The sequence below is a fragment of the Heterodontus francisci genome, chromosome 4 (assembly GCF_036365525.1).
Source record: "Heterodontus francisci isolate sHetFra1 chromosome 4, sHetFra1.hap1, whole genome shotgun sequence".
NCBI lineage: Eukaryota > Metazoa > Chordata > Chondrichthyes > Heterodontiformes > Heterodontidae > Heterodontus > Heterodontus francisci.
This window is the reverse complement of record NC_090374.1, coordinates 117,426,496-117,448,877: the sequence shown is the minus strand read 5'-3', so window position 1 is coordinate 117,448,877 and position 22,382 is coordinate 117,426,496. Positions and strand designations below refer to the sequence as shown.

The 22,382-nt window shown below is 44.4% G+C and overlaps 1 protein-coding gene across 5 annotated transcripts in view; it reads left to right on the top strand.

Moving 5' to 3' along the window:
* Positions 1 to 22,382, top strand: part of LOC137369208 (kinesin-like protein KIF27) — a 213,962-nt gene that overhangs the window by 98,090 nt on the left and 93,490 nt on the right. For all 5 annotated transcript variants that reach the window (XM_068030028.1, XM_068030026.1, XM_068030027.1 and 2 more), the window contains exon 11: positions 4,346 to 4,543. In XM_068030028.1, coding sequence (XP_067886129.1) covers positions 4,346 to 4,543 — 198 coding nt within the window. The remainder of the gene's footprint in view (positions 1 to 4,345; positions 4,544 to 22,382) is intronic.

Genomic DNA, 22,382 nt, shown 5'->3' with positions numbered 1-22,382 from the left:
CTCATCTGGGCCTGGGGATTTATCCAGCCTTAAGCCTGCTAATACAGCCAATACTTTCTCCTTTACAATGCTAATTTGATTGAGTACATCACAATCCCCTTCCCTGATCACTACACCTACATCGTCCCTCTCCTTAGTGAACACAGATGAAAAGTAATAATTTAAAACCTCCGCTATGTCCTCTGGTTCCACACAGATTGCCTCTATGATCCCTAATGGGCCCCACTTTTTCCCTGGTTATTCTCTTGCCCCTAACAAACTTATAAAATGCCTTGGGATTTTCCTTTATCTTGTCTGCTAGTGATTTTTCATGCTCCTTTTTCACTCTCCTAATTACTTTTTTAAGTACTACCCTACACTTTCTATATTCCTCTAGGGCCTCCGCTGTTTTCAGCACTCTTTCTGCCATACGCCTCCTTTTTTTTCCTTATCCAATCCTCTGTATCCCTTGACATCCAAGGTTCCCTTGACCTGTTTGTCCTACTCTTCACCTTTACAGGAACATGCTGCACCTGAACCCTCTCTATTTCCCTTCTAAATGACTCCCACTGGTCTGATATAGACTTTCCTATAAGAAGCTGCTCCCAGTTCACTTTGACCAGATCCTGTTTTATCATATTGAAATCTGCCTTCCCCCAATTCAGTACCTTTATTTCTGGTCCCTCTATGTCCTTTTCCATAACAACCTTAAATCTTAGAGTTATGGTCACTATCCCCGAAATGCTCCCCTACTGCCATTTCTACCACTTGGCCGGCTTCATTCCCTAGGATTAAGTCCAGTACCACTCCTCCTCTTGTAGGACTCTCTACGTGCTGGCTCAAAAAGCTTTCCTGAATGCGCTTGAAGAATTCCGCCCCCTTTAAGCTTTTTGCACTAAGACTATCCCCTCTAATATAGGAGAAGTTGAAATCCCCTACTATTATTACCCTATTATTTTTGCACCTCTCTGAGATTTGCCTACATATCTGCTCCTCTACTACTGCCTGACTGTTTGGAGGCCTGCAGCACACTCCCAGCCAAATGATTGCCCCCTTTTTGTTTTTAAGTTCTACCCATATGGCCTCATTAGAGGAACCTTCTTGGATATCATCCCTCCTTACTGCAGTAATTGACTCCTTAATCAACCATGCAATGCCGCCACCTCTTTTACCCCACCCCCCCCCCCCCCCCCACCCCGCTATCACGTCTGAAGATTCTGTACCCTGGGATATTAAGCTGCCAGTCTTGCCCTTTCCTCAACCATGTCTCAGTGATAGCAATAATATTATATTCCCATGTGTTAATCAACGCCCTCAATTCATCTGCCTTACTAGTAAGACTCTTTGCATTAAAATAGATACAATCCAGCCTTGCATTATTTGCCTGAGCCTTAACAGGGCTACATTTACTCTGTCCTCCGGACTGACTTATTTTCACATTTATATTTGATTGTACATCACCCCCTACTGTGCTTCCACTCTGTATCCCATCGCCCTGCCAAATTAGTTTAAACACCACCCCCACCCCGCCCCCCCAAACAGCACTTGCAAACCTCCCAGCAAGGATGCTGGTCCCATTTTGGTTCAGGTACAACCCGTCCATCTTATACAGATCCCACCTTCGCCAGAAACAGGCCCAGTGATCCAAGATTCTAAAGAATCTCCGGCACCAGCTCCCCAACCATGCATTCATCTGCTCTAACCTCCTATTCATATACTCACTAGCCCGTGGCACCGGAAGAAACCCAGAGATTACAACTTTTGAGGTCCTACTTTTTAATCTGCTGCCTAGCTCTGTAAATTGTTTTTGCAGGACCTCATCCCTCTTTCTACCTATGTCATTGGTATCAACGTGGACCACGACCTCCAGCTGTGCACCCTCACCCTCCAGAATACTTTTTAGCCGCTCAGTGATATCCAAGACCCTTGCACCAGGGAGACAACATACCATCCTGGAATCGCGTCTGCGACCACAGAAACGCCTATCTGTTCCTCTTACCTTCGAATCACCTACCACTATTGCCCTCTTGTCCCTTTTTCTCCATTCCAGCACAGCCGAGTCAGCCATGACATTCCAGTCATGACTCTCGGTGCATTTTCCAGAGGAACCCTCTCTCTCATCGGTACTCAGAACTGAACACCAGTTAGAAAGTGGGATGTCCTCTGGGGACTCCTGCACTACCTGCCCTGACTTCTTTGTCCATCCGGCAGCCACCCAGTCACCCCCCAACTGTGCTTGCCTAGACACTGGCTTGACTACCTCCTGAAACGTGTCATCCACGTAGTCCTCCACCTCACGGATGTGCCAGTGACTTCAGCCGCTGCTCGAGCTCCAAAACCTGAAGCTGAAGCTTCTGCAACCGGAGACACTTTCTGCAGACATGTTTGCCAAGGTCACATGGTACGTCCACTACTTCCCACATTGCACAGGAGATGCATTCCGCTTGGCCAAGCTGCCCTGCCATTACTTACTTTTACAATGAAAAAAAAACTTGCTTGTGTAATATCTTACCAGCTATTTACAATCAACTTTTATCTCCTGTACCTTTGCGGCTGAGAATGAAAAAGACCAATGAGCACCTTCCACCGCCCCCAGCCAATGAAAATACCCACACTTAACTTACAGCCTCACTCAATGCAAACAGCACTAGTATAGCCAGTAAATACTAAAAATTTACAGGTAGCTATACTAGGGCTTTAATTTAAAAGGAACCTTTTTTTAAACTCCAATCAATCACCGTTATAACAGCTGCTGCCCACCAACCAATCAGTGCACAGAATTACAGTGATGTCACTTTTTTTTACACTAAATCCAAATAGAGCGCGTGCAGAAACAGTCAGAGTCCGCTGCCGCCATCCCCTACTTCAGATTAGTGAAGGGCCTCGAGCCCCACTCTTTTATAGGTCTGATTCCACTCCCGACTCCTTCCAAGTCCACTGCCGTCGTCCCCGAATGTAAATGCAGACTCTAGAAGCACCCCACCAGAGTTGCTAACAGCATTTACAGGAATCTGCAGAGACAAAGAAAGACCTCTAGGGGCACAGAAACTGTGTGGGTGATGCCTCACGTAGTTGAAGTGTCACAGGAGAGTGCAGTCAAGTCTGCACAAATACCTGCAGGTAGGAATGTCCCAGAGAACAAAGGGGAGATTAACAAAGAATCCTCCCCCACAGTCAGTGGAGAAGGGAACCACCCATCACCTGAAGCCAAAAGTCTTTGCATGACTCAGAGACTTCAAGATAGACCAGCCCACTACAAACTCTCCTGGAAAATTAGTGGGAAATTTAAAGCAGTACTGGCACTCAGAAAAGACAATTTTAATAGGCTTTAAGATTGATGAATGACTGGAATGAATGAGAGAAATGCATAGTTTTTCTTTCTGTATCTTGTATTTCTCTCAAACCTTGTAATGAAATGCACCATTTTCTTTCAAATTGCATTTCATTCCTTGGTGTGGACGTGTCATGCAGGCCTCCACCTGCCAAGACTGAGACACACATTATTTCGCCACATGAACATTAAAACTTAAAATTGTGGCTGGGAAGAAAAGAGGGCCTATCACAAGGAATTGCCAAGCCTCTGACTGGAAATACATTTGCATGCTAGCATACAGTGTTGGAACAAAGGATCCCAGTCCTTGCTTCCCCAATATACAGAAGTGGTCAGACCAGTTTGGTCACATGACTAACTGACTGTTGGAGTTTTTTCAATTTGAACTTGCTGAGAGAATGAACTCAGAAAGCTGTTAGCTGCTGGACTGGAAAAGACCTCTCTCCTGTCTGCTGTCATCTCATTCTCACCAGCTTTGGAAACCGTTGAAGACACGTAAACTCAAAGAGAGAAAAGTCTCCGACGTGAACAAGGTTTAAGACGAATACTGGGCCCCGACAAAAAGTAAGAGCTGTCTACAGTCAAAGACTCTATGGCGAGCTGGAAACGCAAAAATAACAAGAAACCCAATTCAGTGACTGCCTCAGATCTCTCTATTGTTCATCTGCTCTTTCCTGTCCCTATTTGCATGTATGTATCGCGTGTGCATGCTAGCGTGGACGCATCATATATCCATAGGTGTTAACCGAATTAGAGTTTAAGTTTTAATAAATTTCACTTTTCTTCTTTAAACCTAAAGAAAACCTGGTGTGTTCATTTCTTTGCCTTAGAATTGGAAAGTGGTGAACAAGGATTCACCAAGGGGGAGCTCAAAATACAGTGTGTTTAAAAATCAAACCCTGTTATAATAAGACCAGGTGAAGACAGTAAAAGCCCCCTCGACACCTTTCTCACCTGGTCGTAACAAGGTAAAGTTCTGTCTATGATGGAAAAAATAATGAAAGTATATTGAAGATCTGGTTCTGTTCCCCTTAGACCTTGCAGAGGAAACAGCAGGAAACAAAGAAGTTGTTTTCTTTATCAGCGCAGAGTGAGAAACGATTGGCCCAATTGAGCCAAAACGTGGAAAACATGAAACAACAGCAACAGCTGCTCCAGAAAAAACTGCATGAAGAAAGTGAGAAAAAAAGAAAACTAGAAAATGACATTCAAAGAGATCAGCAACGAATTAAAGTAAGAACATTTCACAATCAAATAAACAATTACAAAGAAAACTTAACATTTATGTAAGTCATAAATATAACTAAGTTTTCAAGTGTATATATATATATATATATATATGTGTAAGATTTACTGTAAATTAATGTATCTTTCTGCAGTTTGCTTAATTAAAACCCCTTGAATGACTCAGTGGTTAAATGCACTGTTAGCACATAACCAGGCAGGTTTGATCTGTTGGGCTGTACTGTGTTAGGTGATCCCATCCTGGCCAGAAATAGTGCTACTACAACTTGCAACAACCTTCCTGGGCTAGGAAGGAGACAATTTGCTATCTAGTGATCCCTAAAGGAAAATACTAAGATGCACAGAGTTCAATTTACTTGTGATCCTTCTGTAATAAAATAGCACATTACCACTCACAGTTGATGGCTGAATGTATGGGGGGGGTTTTTTTAAACTGATAAGGTGGTGAGTTCGCAAAGGGGTGGCAGGTACAAAGTGCTGAAGTTGCCCGCATGTCGTGAAGCAAGCAGGAACCCGCGACATGTGCTCTTAACCAGAGAATGCTCCGCCATTCTATAAGATCATGGCTGATCCGATTGTCATAGAGTTATACAGCACAGAAACAGGCCCTTCAGCCCATCATGTCTGTGCCGGCCATCAAGCACCTATCTATTCAAATCCCATTTTCCAGCACTTGGCCTGTAGCCTTGTATGCTATGGTGTTTCAAGTGCTCTTCTAAATACTTCTTAAATGTTGTGATGGTTCCTGCCTCTACCACCTCTTCAGGCAGTGCGTTCCAGATTCCAACCACCCTCTGGATGAAATTTTTTTTCCTCAAATCCACTCTAACTTTCTGCCCCTTATCTTAAATCTATGCCCCCTGGTTATTGACCCTTCCGCTAAGGGAAAAGGTTTCTTCCTATCTCACCTATCAATGTGTCCCTCATAATTTTATAAACCTCAATCAGGTCCCTCCTCAGCCTTCTCTGCTGCAAGGAAAACAACACTGGCCTATCCAGTCTCTCTTCATAGCTGAAATGCTCCAGTCAACATCTTGGTGAATCTCGTCTGCACCCTCTCCAGTGCAATCACATCCTTCCTATAGTGTGGCGACCAGAACTTTACACAGTACTCCAGCTGTGGCCTAAGTAGCATTTTATACAGCTCCATCATAACCTCTCTGCTCTTAGATTCTAGGCCTCAGCTAATAAAGGCAAGTATCTCATATGCCTTCCTAACTACCTTATCTACCTGTGCTGCTACCTTCAGTGATCTATGAACAAGTACACCAAGGTTCCTCGGGGCCTACCATCCATTGTATATTCCCTTCCCTTGTTAGTCCTCCCACAATGCATCACCTCACACTTCTCAGGATTAAATTCCATTTGCCACTGCTCTGCCCATCTTAACAGCCCATCTATATCATCCTGTAATCTAAGGCTTTCCTTCTCACTATTTACGACACCACCAATTTTCGTGTCATCTGCGAACTTACTGATCATACCTCCTATATTCACGTCTAAGCCATTTAATGTACACTACAAACAGCAAGGGTCCCAGCACCGGTCTCTGCGATACACCATTGGTCACAGGCTTCCAATTGCAAAAACAACCCTTGACCATCGCCCTCTGCCTCCTTCCACTAAACCAATTTTGGATCCAATTTGCCAAATTGCCCTGGATCCTATAGGCTCTTACCTTCTTAACCAATCTCCTATGCGGGACCTTATCAAAAGCCTTACTGAAGTCCATGTAGACTACATCAACTACTTTACCCTCATCTACACACCTCGTCACTTACTCGAAAAATTCAATCAAGTTTGTTAGACATGATTTCCCCCTGACAAAGCCATGCTGACTTTCCTTGATTAATCCCTGTCTCTCCGTGGAGATTAATCCTGTCCCTCAGAATTTTTTCCAAAAGTTTCCCTACCACTGATGTTCGACTCACCGGCCTGTAATTACCTGGTTTATTCCTGCTACCCTTCTTGAATAATGGTACCACATTCGCTATTCTCCAGTCCTCTGGCACCTCTACTGTGGCCCAAGAGGATTTGAAAATTTGTACCCGAGCCCCTGCCATCTCCGCCCTTGCCTCACATAACAGCCTGGGTTACATCTCATCTGTGCCTGGGGATTTATCCGCTTTAAAGCCCACTAAAACCGTTAATACCTCCTCCCTTTCAATGCTCATTTGTTCAAGTATATCACAATCCCGCTTCCTGATCTCTACACCTACATCGTCCTTCTCCATAGTGAACACAGATGAAAAGTAATAATTTAAAACCTCACCTACGTCCTCTGGCTCCACACACACATTGCCACTTTGGTCCCTAATGGACCCTACTCTTTCCCTGGTTATCCTCTTGCTCTTAATATACTTATAAAACGCCTTGGGATTTTGCTTTATCTTGCCTGCCAGTGTTTTTTCATACCCCTTCTTTGCTTTCCTAGTTACTTTTTTAAGTACCCTCCTACACTTCCTAAACTCCACTAGGGCCTCCACTGTTTTCAGCGCTCTGAATCTACCATAAGCCTCCTTTTTTTTTCCTTATCCAATCCTCCATATCCCTTGAGATCCAGGGTTCCCTGGACTTGTTGGCCCTACCCTTCACCTTTATGGTAACATGTTGGCCCTGAAGTCTCACTATTTCCTATTTGAATGACTGCCACTGGTCTAATGGAGACTTTCCTACAAGTAGCTGCTCCCAGGCCACTTTGGCCAGATCCAGTTTTATCATATTGAAATCGGCCTTCCCCCAATTCAGTACATTTATTTCCGGTCCATCTTTGTCCTTTTCCATAACTCCCTTAAATCTTAGAGTTATGGTCACTATCCCCGAAATGCTCCCCCACTGACACTTCTACCACTTGTCCGGCTTCATTCTGTAGGATTAGGTCCACTTTCTACGTGCTGGCTCAAAAAGCTCTCCTGTATGCACTTTAAGAATTCCGCCCCCTTTAAGCCTTTTGCACGAAGACTACCCCAGTTAATATTGGGGAAGTTGAAATCCCCTACTATTTTTACCCTATTATTTTTACACTTCTCTGAGATTTGCCAACATATCTGCTCCTCTATCTCTCAAGCTTGTAGTACACTCCCAGCCAAGTGATTTGCCTCCTTTTTGTTTTTAAATTCTACCCATGTGGCCTTATTTGAGGAATTTTCTAAGATATCATCCCTCCTTACTGCAGTAATTGACTCCTTGATCAATAGTGTAATGCCACCTCCTCTTTTACACCTCCTCCAGCCTCCCGTCACACCTGAAGATTCTGTTCCCTGGGATATTAAGCTGCCAGTCTTGCCCTTTCCTCAATCATGTCTCTGTGATAGCAATAATATCATATTCTCATGTGTTAATCAATGCCCTCAATTCATCTGCCTTACACTTGTGCCTTAACAGGTCTATATTTATTCTGCCTTCCAGACTGACTTTGTTTCTCTTCTATATTTGGCTGTGCATCACCCCCTACTGCACCTCCACTCTGTATCTCATCTCTCTGCCAAATTAGTTTAACATTCCCCCCACCCCCACCCCGCAACAGCACTAGCAAACCTCCCAGAAAGGATGTTGGTCCTGTTCCAGTTCAGGTGCAACCCATCCAACTTGTACAGGTCCCACCTTAGCCAGAAATAGACCCAATGATCCAGGAAACTAAAGCCCTCCCTCCTGCCCCATCTCTTCATTGTAACCTTGACTCCACATTCCTGCCTACCCCTGATAACCTTTCACCCCCTTATTTATCAAGAATCCAGCTACCTCTGCCTTAAAAATATTTAAAGACTCTGCTTCCACTGCCTTTTGAGGAAGAGAATTCCAAAGACTCATGACCCTCTGAGAGAAAAAATTTCTTCTCATCTCTATCTTAAATGGGCGACCCCTTATTTTAAAACAGGGACCCCTAGTTCTAGATTCTCCCACAAGGGGAAACAGCTTTTCCTCATCCACCCTGTCAAGACCCCTCAGGATCCTATATGTTTCAATCAAGTCGCCTCTTACTCTTCTAAACTCCAGTGGATACAAGCCTAGCCTGTCCAACCTTTCCTCATAAGACAACTCGCCCATCCCAGGTATTAGTCTAGTAAACCTTCTCTGAACTGCTTCCAATGCATTTACATCCTTCCTTAAATAAGGAGAACAATACCGTATATAGTACTCCAGATGTGGTCTCACCAATGCCCTGTATAATTGAAGCATAAACTCCCTACTTTTGTATTCAATTCCCCTTGCAATAAACAACATTATATTAGCTTTCCTAATTACTTGTTGAACCTGCATACTAACCTTTTGCAATTCATGCACGAGGACATCCAGATCCCTCTGCATTTCAGAGCTCTGCAATCTTTCACTATTTAAATAATATGCTTTCTTATTCCTCCTGCCAAAATGGACAATTTTACATTTTCCCACATTATACTCCATTTGCCAGATCTTTGCCCACTCACTTAGCCTATCTATATTCCTTTGTAGCCTCCCCATGTCCTCTTCACAACTCACTTTCCTGCCTGTCTGTGTCAGCAGCAAATTTAGCAACCATACCTATGGTCCCTTTATCCAAGTCATTTATATAAATTGTAAAAACTTGAGGTCCCAGCATGATCTCTGTAGCACACCACTCATTACATCTTGCCAACCAGAAAATTACTCATGCATGCCTACTCTCGGTTTCCTGTTAGCTAGTCAATCTTTATCAAATGAGGCCATATGGATGGAGCTCAGAAATAAAACCGGGGCAGCCACACTACTAGGAGTGTACTATAGACCCCCAAATATTGAGAGGGAGATAGAAGAACAAATATGTAGGCAAATTTCTGAGTGCAAAAGCTATAGGGCAATAATAGTTGGGGATTTCAACTACCCCAATATCAACTGGGATACAAGCAGGCATAGAGGGGACAAAATTCTTGAACTGCGTCCAAGAGAACTTTTTCAGCCAGCATGTAACTAGCCCAATGAGAGGGGGCGCAATTCTAGATTTAGTCTTCGGTAATGAAGCTGGGCAAGTGGAGCAAGTAACAATGGGTGACCATTTTGGAGATAGTGACCATAATACAGGAAGTTTTAGCATAATCATGGAAAAGGACAAAGATAAAACAGGAGTAAAAGTTCTAAATTGGGGGAAGGCAAATTTTAAGAAACTGAGGTGACCTGGTGAAAATGGACTGGATACAGCTACTTGAAGAAAAATCAGTGGCAAACCAGTGGGAGGCATTCAAAAGCGAGATACTACAGGCACAATGTAGGCATGTCTCCACAAAGATAAAGGGTGGTACTGCCAAATCTAGAGCCCCCCGGTTATCTAGAAGCTTACAGGGTAAGTTAAAGCAGAAAAAGAAAGCTTATGCTGATCACAAAAATCTTAATACTTTAGAAAGCCTAGAGGAGTATAGAAAGTGCAGGGGTGAAGTAAAAAAGGAAATTAGAAAAGCAAAGAGAGGGCATGAAAAGTTATTGGCAGGTAAAATCAAGGAAAACCCAAAGATGTTTTATCAGTACATTAAGAGCAAGAGGATAACCAAGGAAAGGGTAGGGCCTATCAGAGATGTACAAGGGAACTTATGCATGGATGCAGAAGATGTGGGCAGGGTTCTTAATGAGTTTTTTTGTCTCTGTTTTCACAAAGGAGAGGGTTAATGTAGACATTGTAGTTAAAGAGTGTGGTAAGAGTGAGGTAAAGAGTGTGAAATATTAGATACGATAAGCGTAATGAGGGAGGAAGTACTAGAGGGTCTGACATCCTTGAAAGTGGATAAATCGCCAAGGCCGGATGGATTGCATCCCAGGTTATTAAAGGAAGCCAGGGTGGAAATAGCAGATGCGCTGAGGATCATCTTCAAATCTTCACTAGATACAGGAGAGATGCCAGACGATTGGAGGTCTGCAAACGTTGTACCATTGTTTAAAAGGGTGCAAGGGATAGGCCAAATAATTGTAGGCGGTCGGTCTGACCTCGGTGGTGGATAAATTATTCGAATCAATTCTGAGGGATAGGATAAACTGCCACTTAGAAAGGCACGGATTAATCCGGGGTAGTTAGCATGGATTTGTTAAGGGAAGGTCATGTCTTACTAACTTAATTGAGTTTTTTGAGGAAGTAACAAGAAGGATTGATGAGGATAGTGCAATGGGTGTGGTCTAAATAAACTTTAGTAAGGCATTTGACAAGGTCTCACGTGGCAGACTGATCAGTAAAATGAAAGACCATAGGATACAGGGGAATGTGGAAGGCTGGATCCAGAAGTGGCTCAGGGACAGGAAACAAAGAGTAGTAGTCACGGATGTTTTTGAATGGAAAGCAGTTTCCAGTGGTGTTCCACAGGGCTCAGTGTTGGGTTCCTTGCTGTTTGTGGTATATATTAATGATTTGGACTTAAATGTGGGAGGCATGATTGGGAAATTTGCTGACGACACAAACGTTGGCCGTGTAGTTGATAGTGAAAAGGATAGCCGTAAACTCCAGAAAGATATCAATGGTTTGGTTGAGTGGGTGGAAAAGTGGCAAATGGAATTTAGTACAGATAAGTCTGAGGGAATGGATTTGGGAGGGAAAATAAAGTGAGGGAATACACAATAAGCGGGAGAATATTGAGAGGGGTAGAAGAAGTGAGAGACGTTGGAGAGTATTTCACAGGTCCCTGAGGTGGCATGACAAGAAGATAGAGTGGTGAAGAAGGCATATGGAATGGCTTTCCTTTATTGGCCGAGGTATAGAATACAAAAGCAGGGATGTAATGCTGGAAGTATATAAAATGTTGGTTAGGCCACAGTTGGAGTATTGCATACAGTTCTGGTCACCACATTACAGAAAGGACATAGTTGCTCTGGAGAGAGTACAGAAGAGATTTACAAGAATGTTGCCAGGGCTCGAAAGTTGCAGCTATGAGGAAAGGTTGGATAGGCTAGGGTTGTTTTCCTTAGAACAGAGGAGGCTGAGGTGCGACTTAATTGAGGTGTACAAAATTATGAGGGGCCTCGTTAGAGTAGACAGGAAGGATCTGTTTCCCCAAGCGGAGAGTTCAATTACCAGGGGGCACAGATAGCAGTTGATTAGTAGAAGGATTAGCGGGAATATGAGGAAAAACTTTTTCACCCAGAGGGTGGTGGGTGTCTGGAATTCACTGCCAGGAATGGTGGTGGAGGCAGAAACCCTCAATTCTTTAAAAAGGTACCTGGACATGCACCTGAAGTGCTGTAATCTGCAAGGCTATGTACCGGGTGCTGGAAAGTGGGATTAGATTGGGCGGCCAGTTTTTCTGGCCGGCATGGATACGATGGGCTGAATGGTCTCCTTCTGTGCCAAAATTTTCCTATGTTTCTAACATGAAGCAGAAATGCAACAATGTCCTAACTAGGTTCAACTAAGCTGCCCTTCAGCATGCATTGTACCACTGCTTCCAATTGGGCCTGTCTGTCTGGACCGAAGCGACAAGAATGTGGTTTTAAAAGAATGGTTCCCCCTATACCCACATCACGTGTGGCTAAGGTTGTACATCCCGGTTTATCCCAACAAACCTTTTGAAACGTTGTAAAAACCCTGGTTAGGTCTTCACGCTGTTTTGTCTCTAAGTGTAAAAGCATATTGTCTAATTTTCCTAGTGATTCTGTATTCACTAATCGGATAGTTGGAGGTTCAATCTGACAATTTCCTAGGCCTGTTTTTGCCACATCCTCACTATCCTTTTCCTTCTCAACATTCCCGATTACCTGACATACCTGTACTGGCTTATCCTCCTCCCTACGGTAATATTGTTTGAGCAAATTAATGTAACACGACCGGTTCTTCTTCCGGCAATGATGGGTGTCAATCAAGTAATCTGCCTTACCCACTCTTTTGATCACTCTAAATGGGCCTCTGAATTGTGTTTTAATGATTCTCCCTGTAATGGTGACATCATCAATACTTTATCCCCTGGTTTTATGGTAGGTTGTGGTTTTTCCACTATTTGACACGTATGGTATGTCCTACAAAATTATCTCACATCCTTTGTAAGACCTGGCCAGTAATAATGTTTGCTTATGTGTGATCTGAGACCAAGTGGGCCCACATCAGAGACGCCATCTATGACTCAGCAATGACCACCTATGGCAAACGTGTGAAGAGAAATGCAGACTGGTTTCAATCTCATTTTGAAGAGCTGGAACCTGTCATAGCCGCTAAGTGCATTGCACTGTTGAACTACAAGAAAGCCCCCAGCGAGTTAACATCTGTAGCACTTAAAGCAGCCAGAAGCACTGCACAAAGAACAGCCAGGCGCTGCGCAAATGACTACTGGCAACACCTATGCAGTCATATTGAGCTGACCTCAGACACCGGAAACATCAGAGGAATGGATGATGGCATTAAGAGAGCTTTTGGACCAACCATCAAGAAGATTGCCCCCCCTCAAATCTAAATCAGGGGACACAATCACTGACTAACGCAAGCAAATGGACCGCTGGGTTGAGCACTACCTAGAATTGTACTTCAGGGAGAATGTTGTCACTGAGACCGCCCTCAATGCAGCCCAGCCTCTACCAGTCATGGATGAGCTGGACGTACAGCCAACAAAATCGGAACTCAGTGATGCCATTGATTCTCTAGCCGGCGGAAAAGTCCCTGGGAAGGACAGCATTACCCCTGAAATAATCAAGAGTGCCAAGCCTGCTATACTGTCAGCACTCCATGAACTGCCTTGCCTGTGCTGGGACAAGGGAGCAGTACCTCAGGACATGCGCGATGCCAATATCATCACCCTCTATAAAAACAAAGGTGACCGCAACAACTACCGTGGAATCTCCCTGCTCAGAATAGTGGGGAAAGTCTTCGCTCGAGTCGCTTTAAACAGGCTCCAGAAGCTGGCCGAGCGCGTATACCCTGAGGCACAGTGTGGCTTTCGTGCAGAGAGATCGACCATTGACCTGCTGTTCTTCCTTCGTCAGATACAGGAGAAATGCTGCGAACAACAGATGCCCCTCTACATTGCTTTCATTGATCTCACCAAAGACTTTGACCTCGTCAGCAGATGTGGTCTCTTCAGACTACTAGAAAAGATCGAATGTCCACCAAAACTATTAAGTATCATCACCTCATTCCATGACAATATGAAAGGCACAATTCAGCATAGCAGCGCCTCATCAGACCCCTTTCCTATCCTGAGTGGCGTGAAACAGGGCTCTGTTCTCGCACCCACACTTTTTGGGATTTTTTTCTCCCTGCTGCTCTCACATGCGTTCAAGTCTTCAGAAGAAGGAATTTTCCTCCACACAAGATCAGGGGACAGGTTGTTCAACCTTGCCCGTCTAAGAGCGTAGACCAAAGTACGGAAAGTCCTCATCAGGGAACTCCTCTTTGTTGAGGATGCTGCTTTAACGTCTCACACTGAAGAGTGTCTGCAGAGTCTCATCGACAGGTTTGCGGCTGCCTGCAACGAATTTGGCCTAACCATCAGCCTCAAGAAAACGAACATCATGGGATAGGACGTCAGAAATGCCCCATCCATCAATATCGGCGACCACGCTTTGGAAGTGGTTCAAGAGTTCACCTCCCTAGGCTTAACTATCACCAGTAACCTGTCTCTCGATGCTGAAATCAACAAGTGCATGGGAAAGGCTTCCACTGCTATGTCCAGACTGGCCAAGAGAGTGTGGGAAAATGGCGCACTGACACGGAACACGAAAGTCCGAGTGTTTCAAGCCTGTGTCCTCAGTACCTTGCTCTATGGCAGTGAGGCCTGGACAACGTATGTCAGCCAAGAGCGCCGTCTCAATTCATTCCATCTTTGCTGCCTCCAGAGAATCCTTGGCATCAGGTGGCAGGACCGTATCACCAACACAGAAGTCCTCAAGGCAGCCAACATCCCCAGCTTATACACACTACTGAGTCAGCAGCGCTTGAGATGGCTTGGCCATGTGAGCCACATGGAAGATGGCAGGATCCCCAAAGACACATTGTACAGCGAGTTCGCCACTGGTATCAGACCCACCGGCCGTCCATGTCTCCGCTTTAAAGACGTCTGCAAACGCGACATGAAGTCCTGTGACATTGATCACAAGTCGTGGGAGTCAGTTGCCAGCGATCGCCAGAGCTTTCGGGCAGCCATAAAGGCGGGGCTAAAGTGTGGCGAGTTGAAGAGACTTAGCTGTTGGCAGGAAAAAAGACAGAAGTGCAAGGAGAGAGCCAACTGTGTAATAGCCCCGACAAACAATTTCTTCTGCAGCACCTGTGGAAGAGTCTGTCACTCTAATACTGGCATTTATAGCCATTCCAGGCGCTGCTCCACAAACCACTGACCACCCCCAGGCGCTTACCCATTGTCTCTCGAGACAAGAAGGCCAAAGAAGAAGAAGAAGATTTGGACTTCCGAATTCCCCTATGTCCTGCAAAAGGAATGTCGTGTGCTAACCTTAATAATCCTTGTTGATATTTAGGTGGTACCACTATCTGTTCAAAAACTGTCCAGCCTTCATCGACAAATCTATGAGGCAGTCTCCATTTTCTCCTCAAACCTCCATTTGCCATATAATAGCCTTCTGAAACTCCTTTTGCCCCAGCTTCTGACACAGCCGTTTGTGCTATTTGGTTTATCTCTGGACCAGCTTGCTGTTCTGCAATGATAGCCGATCTGTTAAACATCTCATTTGGATTATCTAAATCCCCAAATAAAGTTTCAGATACTTGGCTATCTGTTTGTGGTGCCCCTTTTACCTCCGACAATGGATCCTGTTTAGTCATTGCTCGGGTGACTATACATGCATGAAATATTCCTGGAACTTGTTCCTGTAATTGCCCTGTTTCCTTAATTTCACTTGGATCCTCTGTAACTACAGGAGAAACTGATACTTTTGATCCAGCCAAATCATTTCCTCGGAGTAGATCAATTCCCTCTACTAGCAAACTGTGGACAACACCCACAATTACTATCCCAGATATTAAGTCACTCTCTAGGCGTACTTTATAAAAAGATGAAGGTATATATTCCCCGTCAATTCCATTCACTAAAACTTTAGCGTTCAAGGCGCTCTCTGGTGGAAATGATATATCTTTTCACAGCAAGAGTGTTTGGGTTGCTCCTGTGTCTGAGTATAATGACAGGTTTTCCTGCCTCACTTACAGGATATGGAGTTACTCTCCCCTTTGACAAAAATTCATTATAACTCTCAGGTATTTTATTCTTAACCTCTACACTCCTTTTAGTTTTATTATCTGGTTTCACAGTTGTTATTAAAGCTATAACCTGGTCTGCTACACCCTCAGTCAGAGTCTTTTCCTCTGCACTAGCTTTGCATACCCCAACAAGTCCTATGGGTTTACCTCGCAATTTCCATCACTCTGAACGAAGATGACCTGTTTTGTTGCAATGATAACACTTTGGCTTGTGAACCTCACTTCTATCCTCAGCACCTTCCTTTCTGACCTGAGGAGGTGATCCTGGGACATTCCCAACTATTCCTTCTTGTCCCGAGCTACTTGCCTTCCTTTCACTCTTCCACTTTCTATCCTTCTCGGGTTTATGGGAGTGAAGGACAAAATAGGTTGGCTTATTCACAAGCTCAAAATCATCAGCAATTTCTGCTGCTTGCCGAGCTTTCAAAACTTTCAGGTTATCTATATAGTTCTCATTACTGAAAGAATGAAGTTTTTAAACTCTTCTAAGAGAATCAATTCTCGAAGGTTTTCATATGTGGTTTCTATCTTTAATGCCTGTATCCAACAGTCAAAATTCATTTGCTTCACCCTCTCAAATTCTAAATATGTCTGCCCAGTCAATCTCCGTGAGTTCCGAAACTTCTGACGTCAAGCTTCAGGGACGAACTCATACGCAGCGAGAATAGCCTTTTTTTGCCATCTCATAATCTGCAGAAGCCTATTCAGGAAGCATGACATAAGCTTCATGAGCTCTGGCTACCAACCTGCCCTGCGTAAGCAGTGTCCAGTTTTCTTTTGACCATTTCACCTGTTTGCCTATTTTTTCAAAAGGTATGAAAAATACCTCTACGTCCCTTTCCTTGAATTTAAGAAGAGCCTGTATAAATTTAAACAACTTTTTGCTGGGTCCTGAGCTAAATTCAGATTCATCCTGACCCAAATTCTCCCTGGGTTTAAGACAACCCTTTTGTCTTCGTTCCATCTCTTTTAACTTAAATTCCTTCTCTTTCCTTTCTCTCCAAAATGCTCTCTCTTTCTCCCTTTCCTCCAATTCAAGTTTTCTTATTGCTATTGCTTTTTCTTTTTCCATTTCCTCCTTTTCCAATTCAAGTTTTCTTAATTCTTTATCAGCCTCAAGTTTTTTTGTTTCTAACTGAATCCTAGCCAATACCACTGCAGCACTCTCGGACCTACTACTTTCTTGTCTCTCGTATTCCCTTTCTTGTTCCTCGTATTGCCCATTATCATCATCGTCGTCGTCATCTTCTAATTCCAGATGTTTGGCTATCATGTCAGTTATCTCTGCTTTTTTGGCAGCTGATTTCAATTCTAACCCCAATTTTGTTGCCAATTCTTTTAATTTCTTCTTAGTTAAAGTTATCAAGTCACTCGGAAACATTCTGCGTTCCCAACAACTCTGCTGCAACCACGAATGCCATCACAATGGTTTGACTGTACCTTATTCTACAAGAGACCTGGTTCTTTTTTTCTACTTTGTAATTTGCATTAGATTTAGATCCCAACAATTGAGTTCCCAATTGATATGATCCCAAATGCGAGAGAAATTAAATATGATGCCTGACACAAGATCCCAATTTAAATATGTTATCTCAGAAACGCGTAATTAATATTATCCCAAATGAGAGCCCTCCAATTAGTCTGATTCTGATCCCAGACGCCAGCCACCTAATTAAGTATGATGCAACCACAAGCAAGTCTCCAATTAATATGTTTCAACTGACCACTGAAGACAAAACCACCAATCAAAATATATAATTCTGGTTGCGGTGGGAGCAATGCACTGTCAAATCAGTCCCGCCACTCCACAGATCACCTAACATAGCACTTTAAACTTTCCAAATTAATGAAATCCACAGCCAAATTGAACCATCTATGAATCCCCGAATGCGGTGAACCAAACCAGATGTCTTTACATTAACAAATTAACTGTTTAATTAGAAAAACTAAATTCTTAAACAATACTAAGATATAAGCAACATTTAAAAACAAAAAGCCCTTTCAGATTTACACTCCTGCCGAAGAGGAATCTTCCAATGTGGAACAGTCCAAGGTTGCTTGAAGGCCTCACAGCCGTCCGATGGGAAATAAAAAAAAAAATCCAACATCTGAAGCTTCAACTCCTCGTCCATCCCGTGATGAATTCAGCAATTATAGTTCAGTAGTTAAAGTAATTGATTATTTTCTTCTAAGAAATTAATCTGGCTTGACTTATCAGAATTCTGAGAGTATAATAAATAGGCTTTAAACAGAGAGGGAGAGCTCTTATTTCCTTCAGTATATGCTGGCAGACAGTCTGTTTGTATGTCTGTTCGAACAATCTGTCTCCACTAAAAGCCAGTTCAAAATTTAATTGTATGTCCTGTCCTTGGTCTCTGAATGGCTGTTGCCAGGTAACCAGGATGCATTCTTTGAAGCTTGCTGGTTCTCTCTCCATGTGGTTGTATCCAACGGCAACCAAACTGCATCTTAGAGTCATAGAGTCGTACAGCATAGAAACAGGCCCTTCGGCCCACCACGTCCATGCCGACCATAATGCCTGTCTATACTAATCCCACCTGCCTGCATTAATTCCATATCCCGCTATGCCTTGTTCATTCAAGTACCTGTCCAGATGCCTCTTAAATGTCGCTACTGTTCCTGCCTCCACCACCTCCTCAGGCAGCTCATTCCAGATACACACTATTCTTTGTGTGAAAAATTTACCCCTTTGATCCCCTTTAAACCTCCTCCCTCTCACCTTAAATCTATGCCCTCTAGTTTTAGTCACCCCTACCATGGGAAACATGGTATCTACCCTATCAATGCCTCTCATAATTTTATATACCTCTATCATGTCCCCTCTCAGTCTCCTTCGCTCCAGGGAAAACAGACCCAGCCTATCCAATCTCTCTTTATAACTCAAGCCCTCCAAACCAGGCAACATCCTTGTGAATCTTTTCTGCACCCTCTCTCTAGCTTAATCACATCTTTCCTGTAGTGCGGCGACCAGAACTGCACACAGTACTCCAAATGCGGCCTAACCAACGTTATGTACAACTGTAACATGATGTCCCAACTCTTGTACTCAGTGCCTCGGCCGATGAAGGCAAGCATGCCATACGCCTTCTTCACCACCCCGTCTACCTGTGTTGCCACTTTCAGGGAACTATGTACTTGCACCCCAAGGTCTCTCTGCTCAACAACACTCCCCAGGGCCCTGCCATTCACTGTATATGTCCTGCCCTGGTTTAACTTCCCAAAATGCATCACTTCACACTTGGTCTGTGTTAAATTCTATTTGCCACTCCCTTGCCCACTTTCCCAGTTGATCTATATCCTGTTGTAACCTTAGACAACCTTCTTCACTGTCCACTATACCACCAATTTTGGTGTCATCTGCAAACTTATTAATCATGCCCTATTATATTCACATCCAAGTCATTAATATATATGACAAACAACAGAGGGTCCAGCACTGATCCCTGCGGCACACCACTGGTCACTGGCCTACAATCTGAAAAACAACCCTCCACTACCACCCTCTGCCTCCTATCACCAAGCCAATTTTGTATCCAGTTTGCTAACTCACCCTGGATCCCATGTGTTTAAACCTTCTGGACCAGCCTACCATGCGGGACCTTGTCAAAGGCCTTGCTAAAGTCCATGTAGACAACGTCAATCCTCTTGGTCACCTCCTCGAAAAACTCAATCAAATTCGTGAGACATGATTTCCCATGCACAAAGCCATGCTGACTATCCCTAATCAGACCATGCCTTTCCAGATGCATATAAATCCTGTCTCTCAGAATCCCTTCCAATAACTTTCCCACTACTGATGTAAGGCTCACCGGCCTGTAGTTCCCTGGCTTATCCCTGCTGCCCTTCTTAAATAAAGGCACAACATTAGCTATCCTCCAGTCTTCCGGTACCTCACCCGTGGCTAACAATGATACAAAAATCTCTGCCAGGGCCCCAGCAATCTCCTCCCTTGCTTCACAGAGCATCCTAGGATACACATGGTCAGGCCCTGGGGATTTATCCACCTTAATGCGCTTCAAGACCTCCAACACCTCCTCCTTTGTAATGTTGATACGCTCCAGGATATCGCTGTTCCCTCCCTTGAACTCACTAGCTTCCATGACCTTCTCCACGGTAAATACGGACGAGAAATATTCATTTAAGACCTCGCCCATTTCTCGTGGCTCCACACATAGATTGCCACACTGATCCTGAAGGGACCTACTCTCTCCCTAGCTACCCTTTTACTTTTAATATACTTATAGAATCTTTTAGGATTCTCCTTTATCTTATCTGCCAGGGAAATCTCATGGTCCCTTTTCGCCCTCCTAATTTCCTTCTTAAGTGTACTCCTATACTCCTTGAGGGACTCGAGCTGCCAGTCCTGCCCATCCCTCAACCGCGTTTCCGTAATAGCTATAATATCACAATCTCATGTACCGATCCATGCTCTGAGTTCATCTGCTTTACCTGTAAGGCTTCTTGCATTAATGTAAATGCAGTTTAACCTACCAGAACTTCCATGCTCCCTGTCCTGCCCCTGCCCGGTCTGTCTACTGGACTTGCTTTAACCTCTACATTTGCTTCAACTATCTCATCGGAGAGGCTACTACTTTGGGTCCCAGCCCCCTGCAAGACTAGTTTAAACCCTCCCGAGTAGTACTAGCAAACCTCCCCAGAAGGATATTGGTCCCCCTCCAGTTTAGATGCAACCCGTCGTTCTTATACAGGTCACTTCTGCATCAGAAGAGATCCCAATGATCCAAGTCGCTGAAGCCCTCCCGCCTACACCTTCAGCCACGCCTTCGTTTGCCTAATCCTCCTATTCCTACCCTCACTAGCACGTGGCACAGGAAGTAATCCTGAGATTACAACCCTAGAGGTCCTGCTTTTTAACCTTCTGCCTAACTCCCTATATTCACTTTGCAGGACCTCATCTTTCTTCCTGCCTATGTCGTTAGTACCAATATGGATCACGACCTCTGGCTACTCATCCTCCCCTTTCAGAATGTCCTGCAGCCGCTCCGAGAAATCCTTGACCCTAGCACCAGGGAGGCAACATACCATCCTGGAGTCTTGTTTGTGGCCACAGACACGCATATCTGCACCCCTTACAATAGAATCCTCTATCACTATATCTCTTCCAACCCTTTTCCTCCCCTGATGTGCAGCAGAGCCCTCCGTGGTGCCACGAACTCGGCTGTTGCTGCTTTCCCCTGGGAGGTCATCCCCTGCAACAGTATCCAAAGCGGTATATCTGTTTGAGAGGGGGATGGCTACAGGGGACTCTTGCACTACCTGCCTGCACCTACTACTCCATCTGGTGGTCACCCATCTCTTTTCTGCCTGTGCAGCCATTACCTGTGGTGTGACCACCTCACTAAACATGCTATCCACGACTTCCTTAGCATCGCGGATGCTCCACAGTGAGTCCACCCGCAGCTCCAGCTCCGTAATGCAGGTAGTCAGTAGCTGCAGCTGGATACGCTTCCTGCACACATGGTCATCAGGGAAACTGGAAGCATCCCTGATTTCCCACATAGCACAGGAGGAGCAGATCACGGGGCTGAGCTCTCCTGTCATGACTTACCCTTAGGTTAATTAGTTACTCACTTAATTAAAAAATACTAATTATACTAGGGCCCTTGTTCCACCCACTTCAATCTAAAGTCCATTAAAAAAAAACTTTAGTAGTACTCACCTAATCACCAGAGATTTTTTTTCCAACAAAAAAACAACTTTCCCCTTTATTTAAGATATTCTAATAGCTCCTACTCACCAACCAATCAGCATGCAGCTCTCCTCTGACGTCACTGCCTTTTTTTTCAAAACTCCGGCACGCTGGAAGAGCTCCTCTTCGCTCCCGGAAGGTAAGAGACTGGACCTCGATCCTCGGGGTCGATTTCTAGGCTCCGCTCCCGGCGTTCTCCCCACAGGTCCGCTCCAGTCCTCTCCGCTCCGCTCCCGGAAGGTAAGAGACTGGGCCTCGATCCTCAGGGTCGATTTATAGACTCCGCTGCCGGCGTTCTCCCCACAAGTCCGCTCTGGTCCTCTCCGCTCCACTCCTGGAAGGTAAGAGGTAATCTTCTTAATAATTCCTGAGACTTGCTTGTTTTTAAAGCAGTACTGATCCTTCTACAACCTTAAATGCACACTTCATACTTCCCGGAAAAGAAAACAAAAGTACAGGATCATAACAAATTACAAAACTACAATTCCTTACTCTTCCTTTCTCTACAACTCCTACGTGGTTGGAAAGGTTGGAAAAACTCGGATTGTTTTCACTGGAACGACGGAGGTGGAGGGGCAACATGATAGAGGTTTACAAAGTTATGATCGGCATGGACAGAGTGGATAGTCAGAAGCTTTTTCCCAGGGTGGAAGAGTCAGTTACTAGGGGACATAGGTTTAAGGTGCGAGGGGCAAAGTTTAGAGGGGATGTGCGAGGCAAGTATTTTACACAGAGGGTGGTGAGTGCCTGGAACTTGCTGCCGGGGGAGGTTGTGGAAGCAGATATGATAGCGACGTTTAAGAGACATCTTGACAAATACATGAATAGGAAGGGAATAGAGGGATATGGGCCCCGGAAGTGCAGAAGGTGTTAGTTTAGGCAGGCATCAAGATCGGCGCAGGCTTGGAGGGCCGAATGGCCTGTTCCTGTGCTGTACTGTTCTTTGTTCTTTGTGGTACTACTGCCCCATG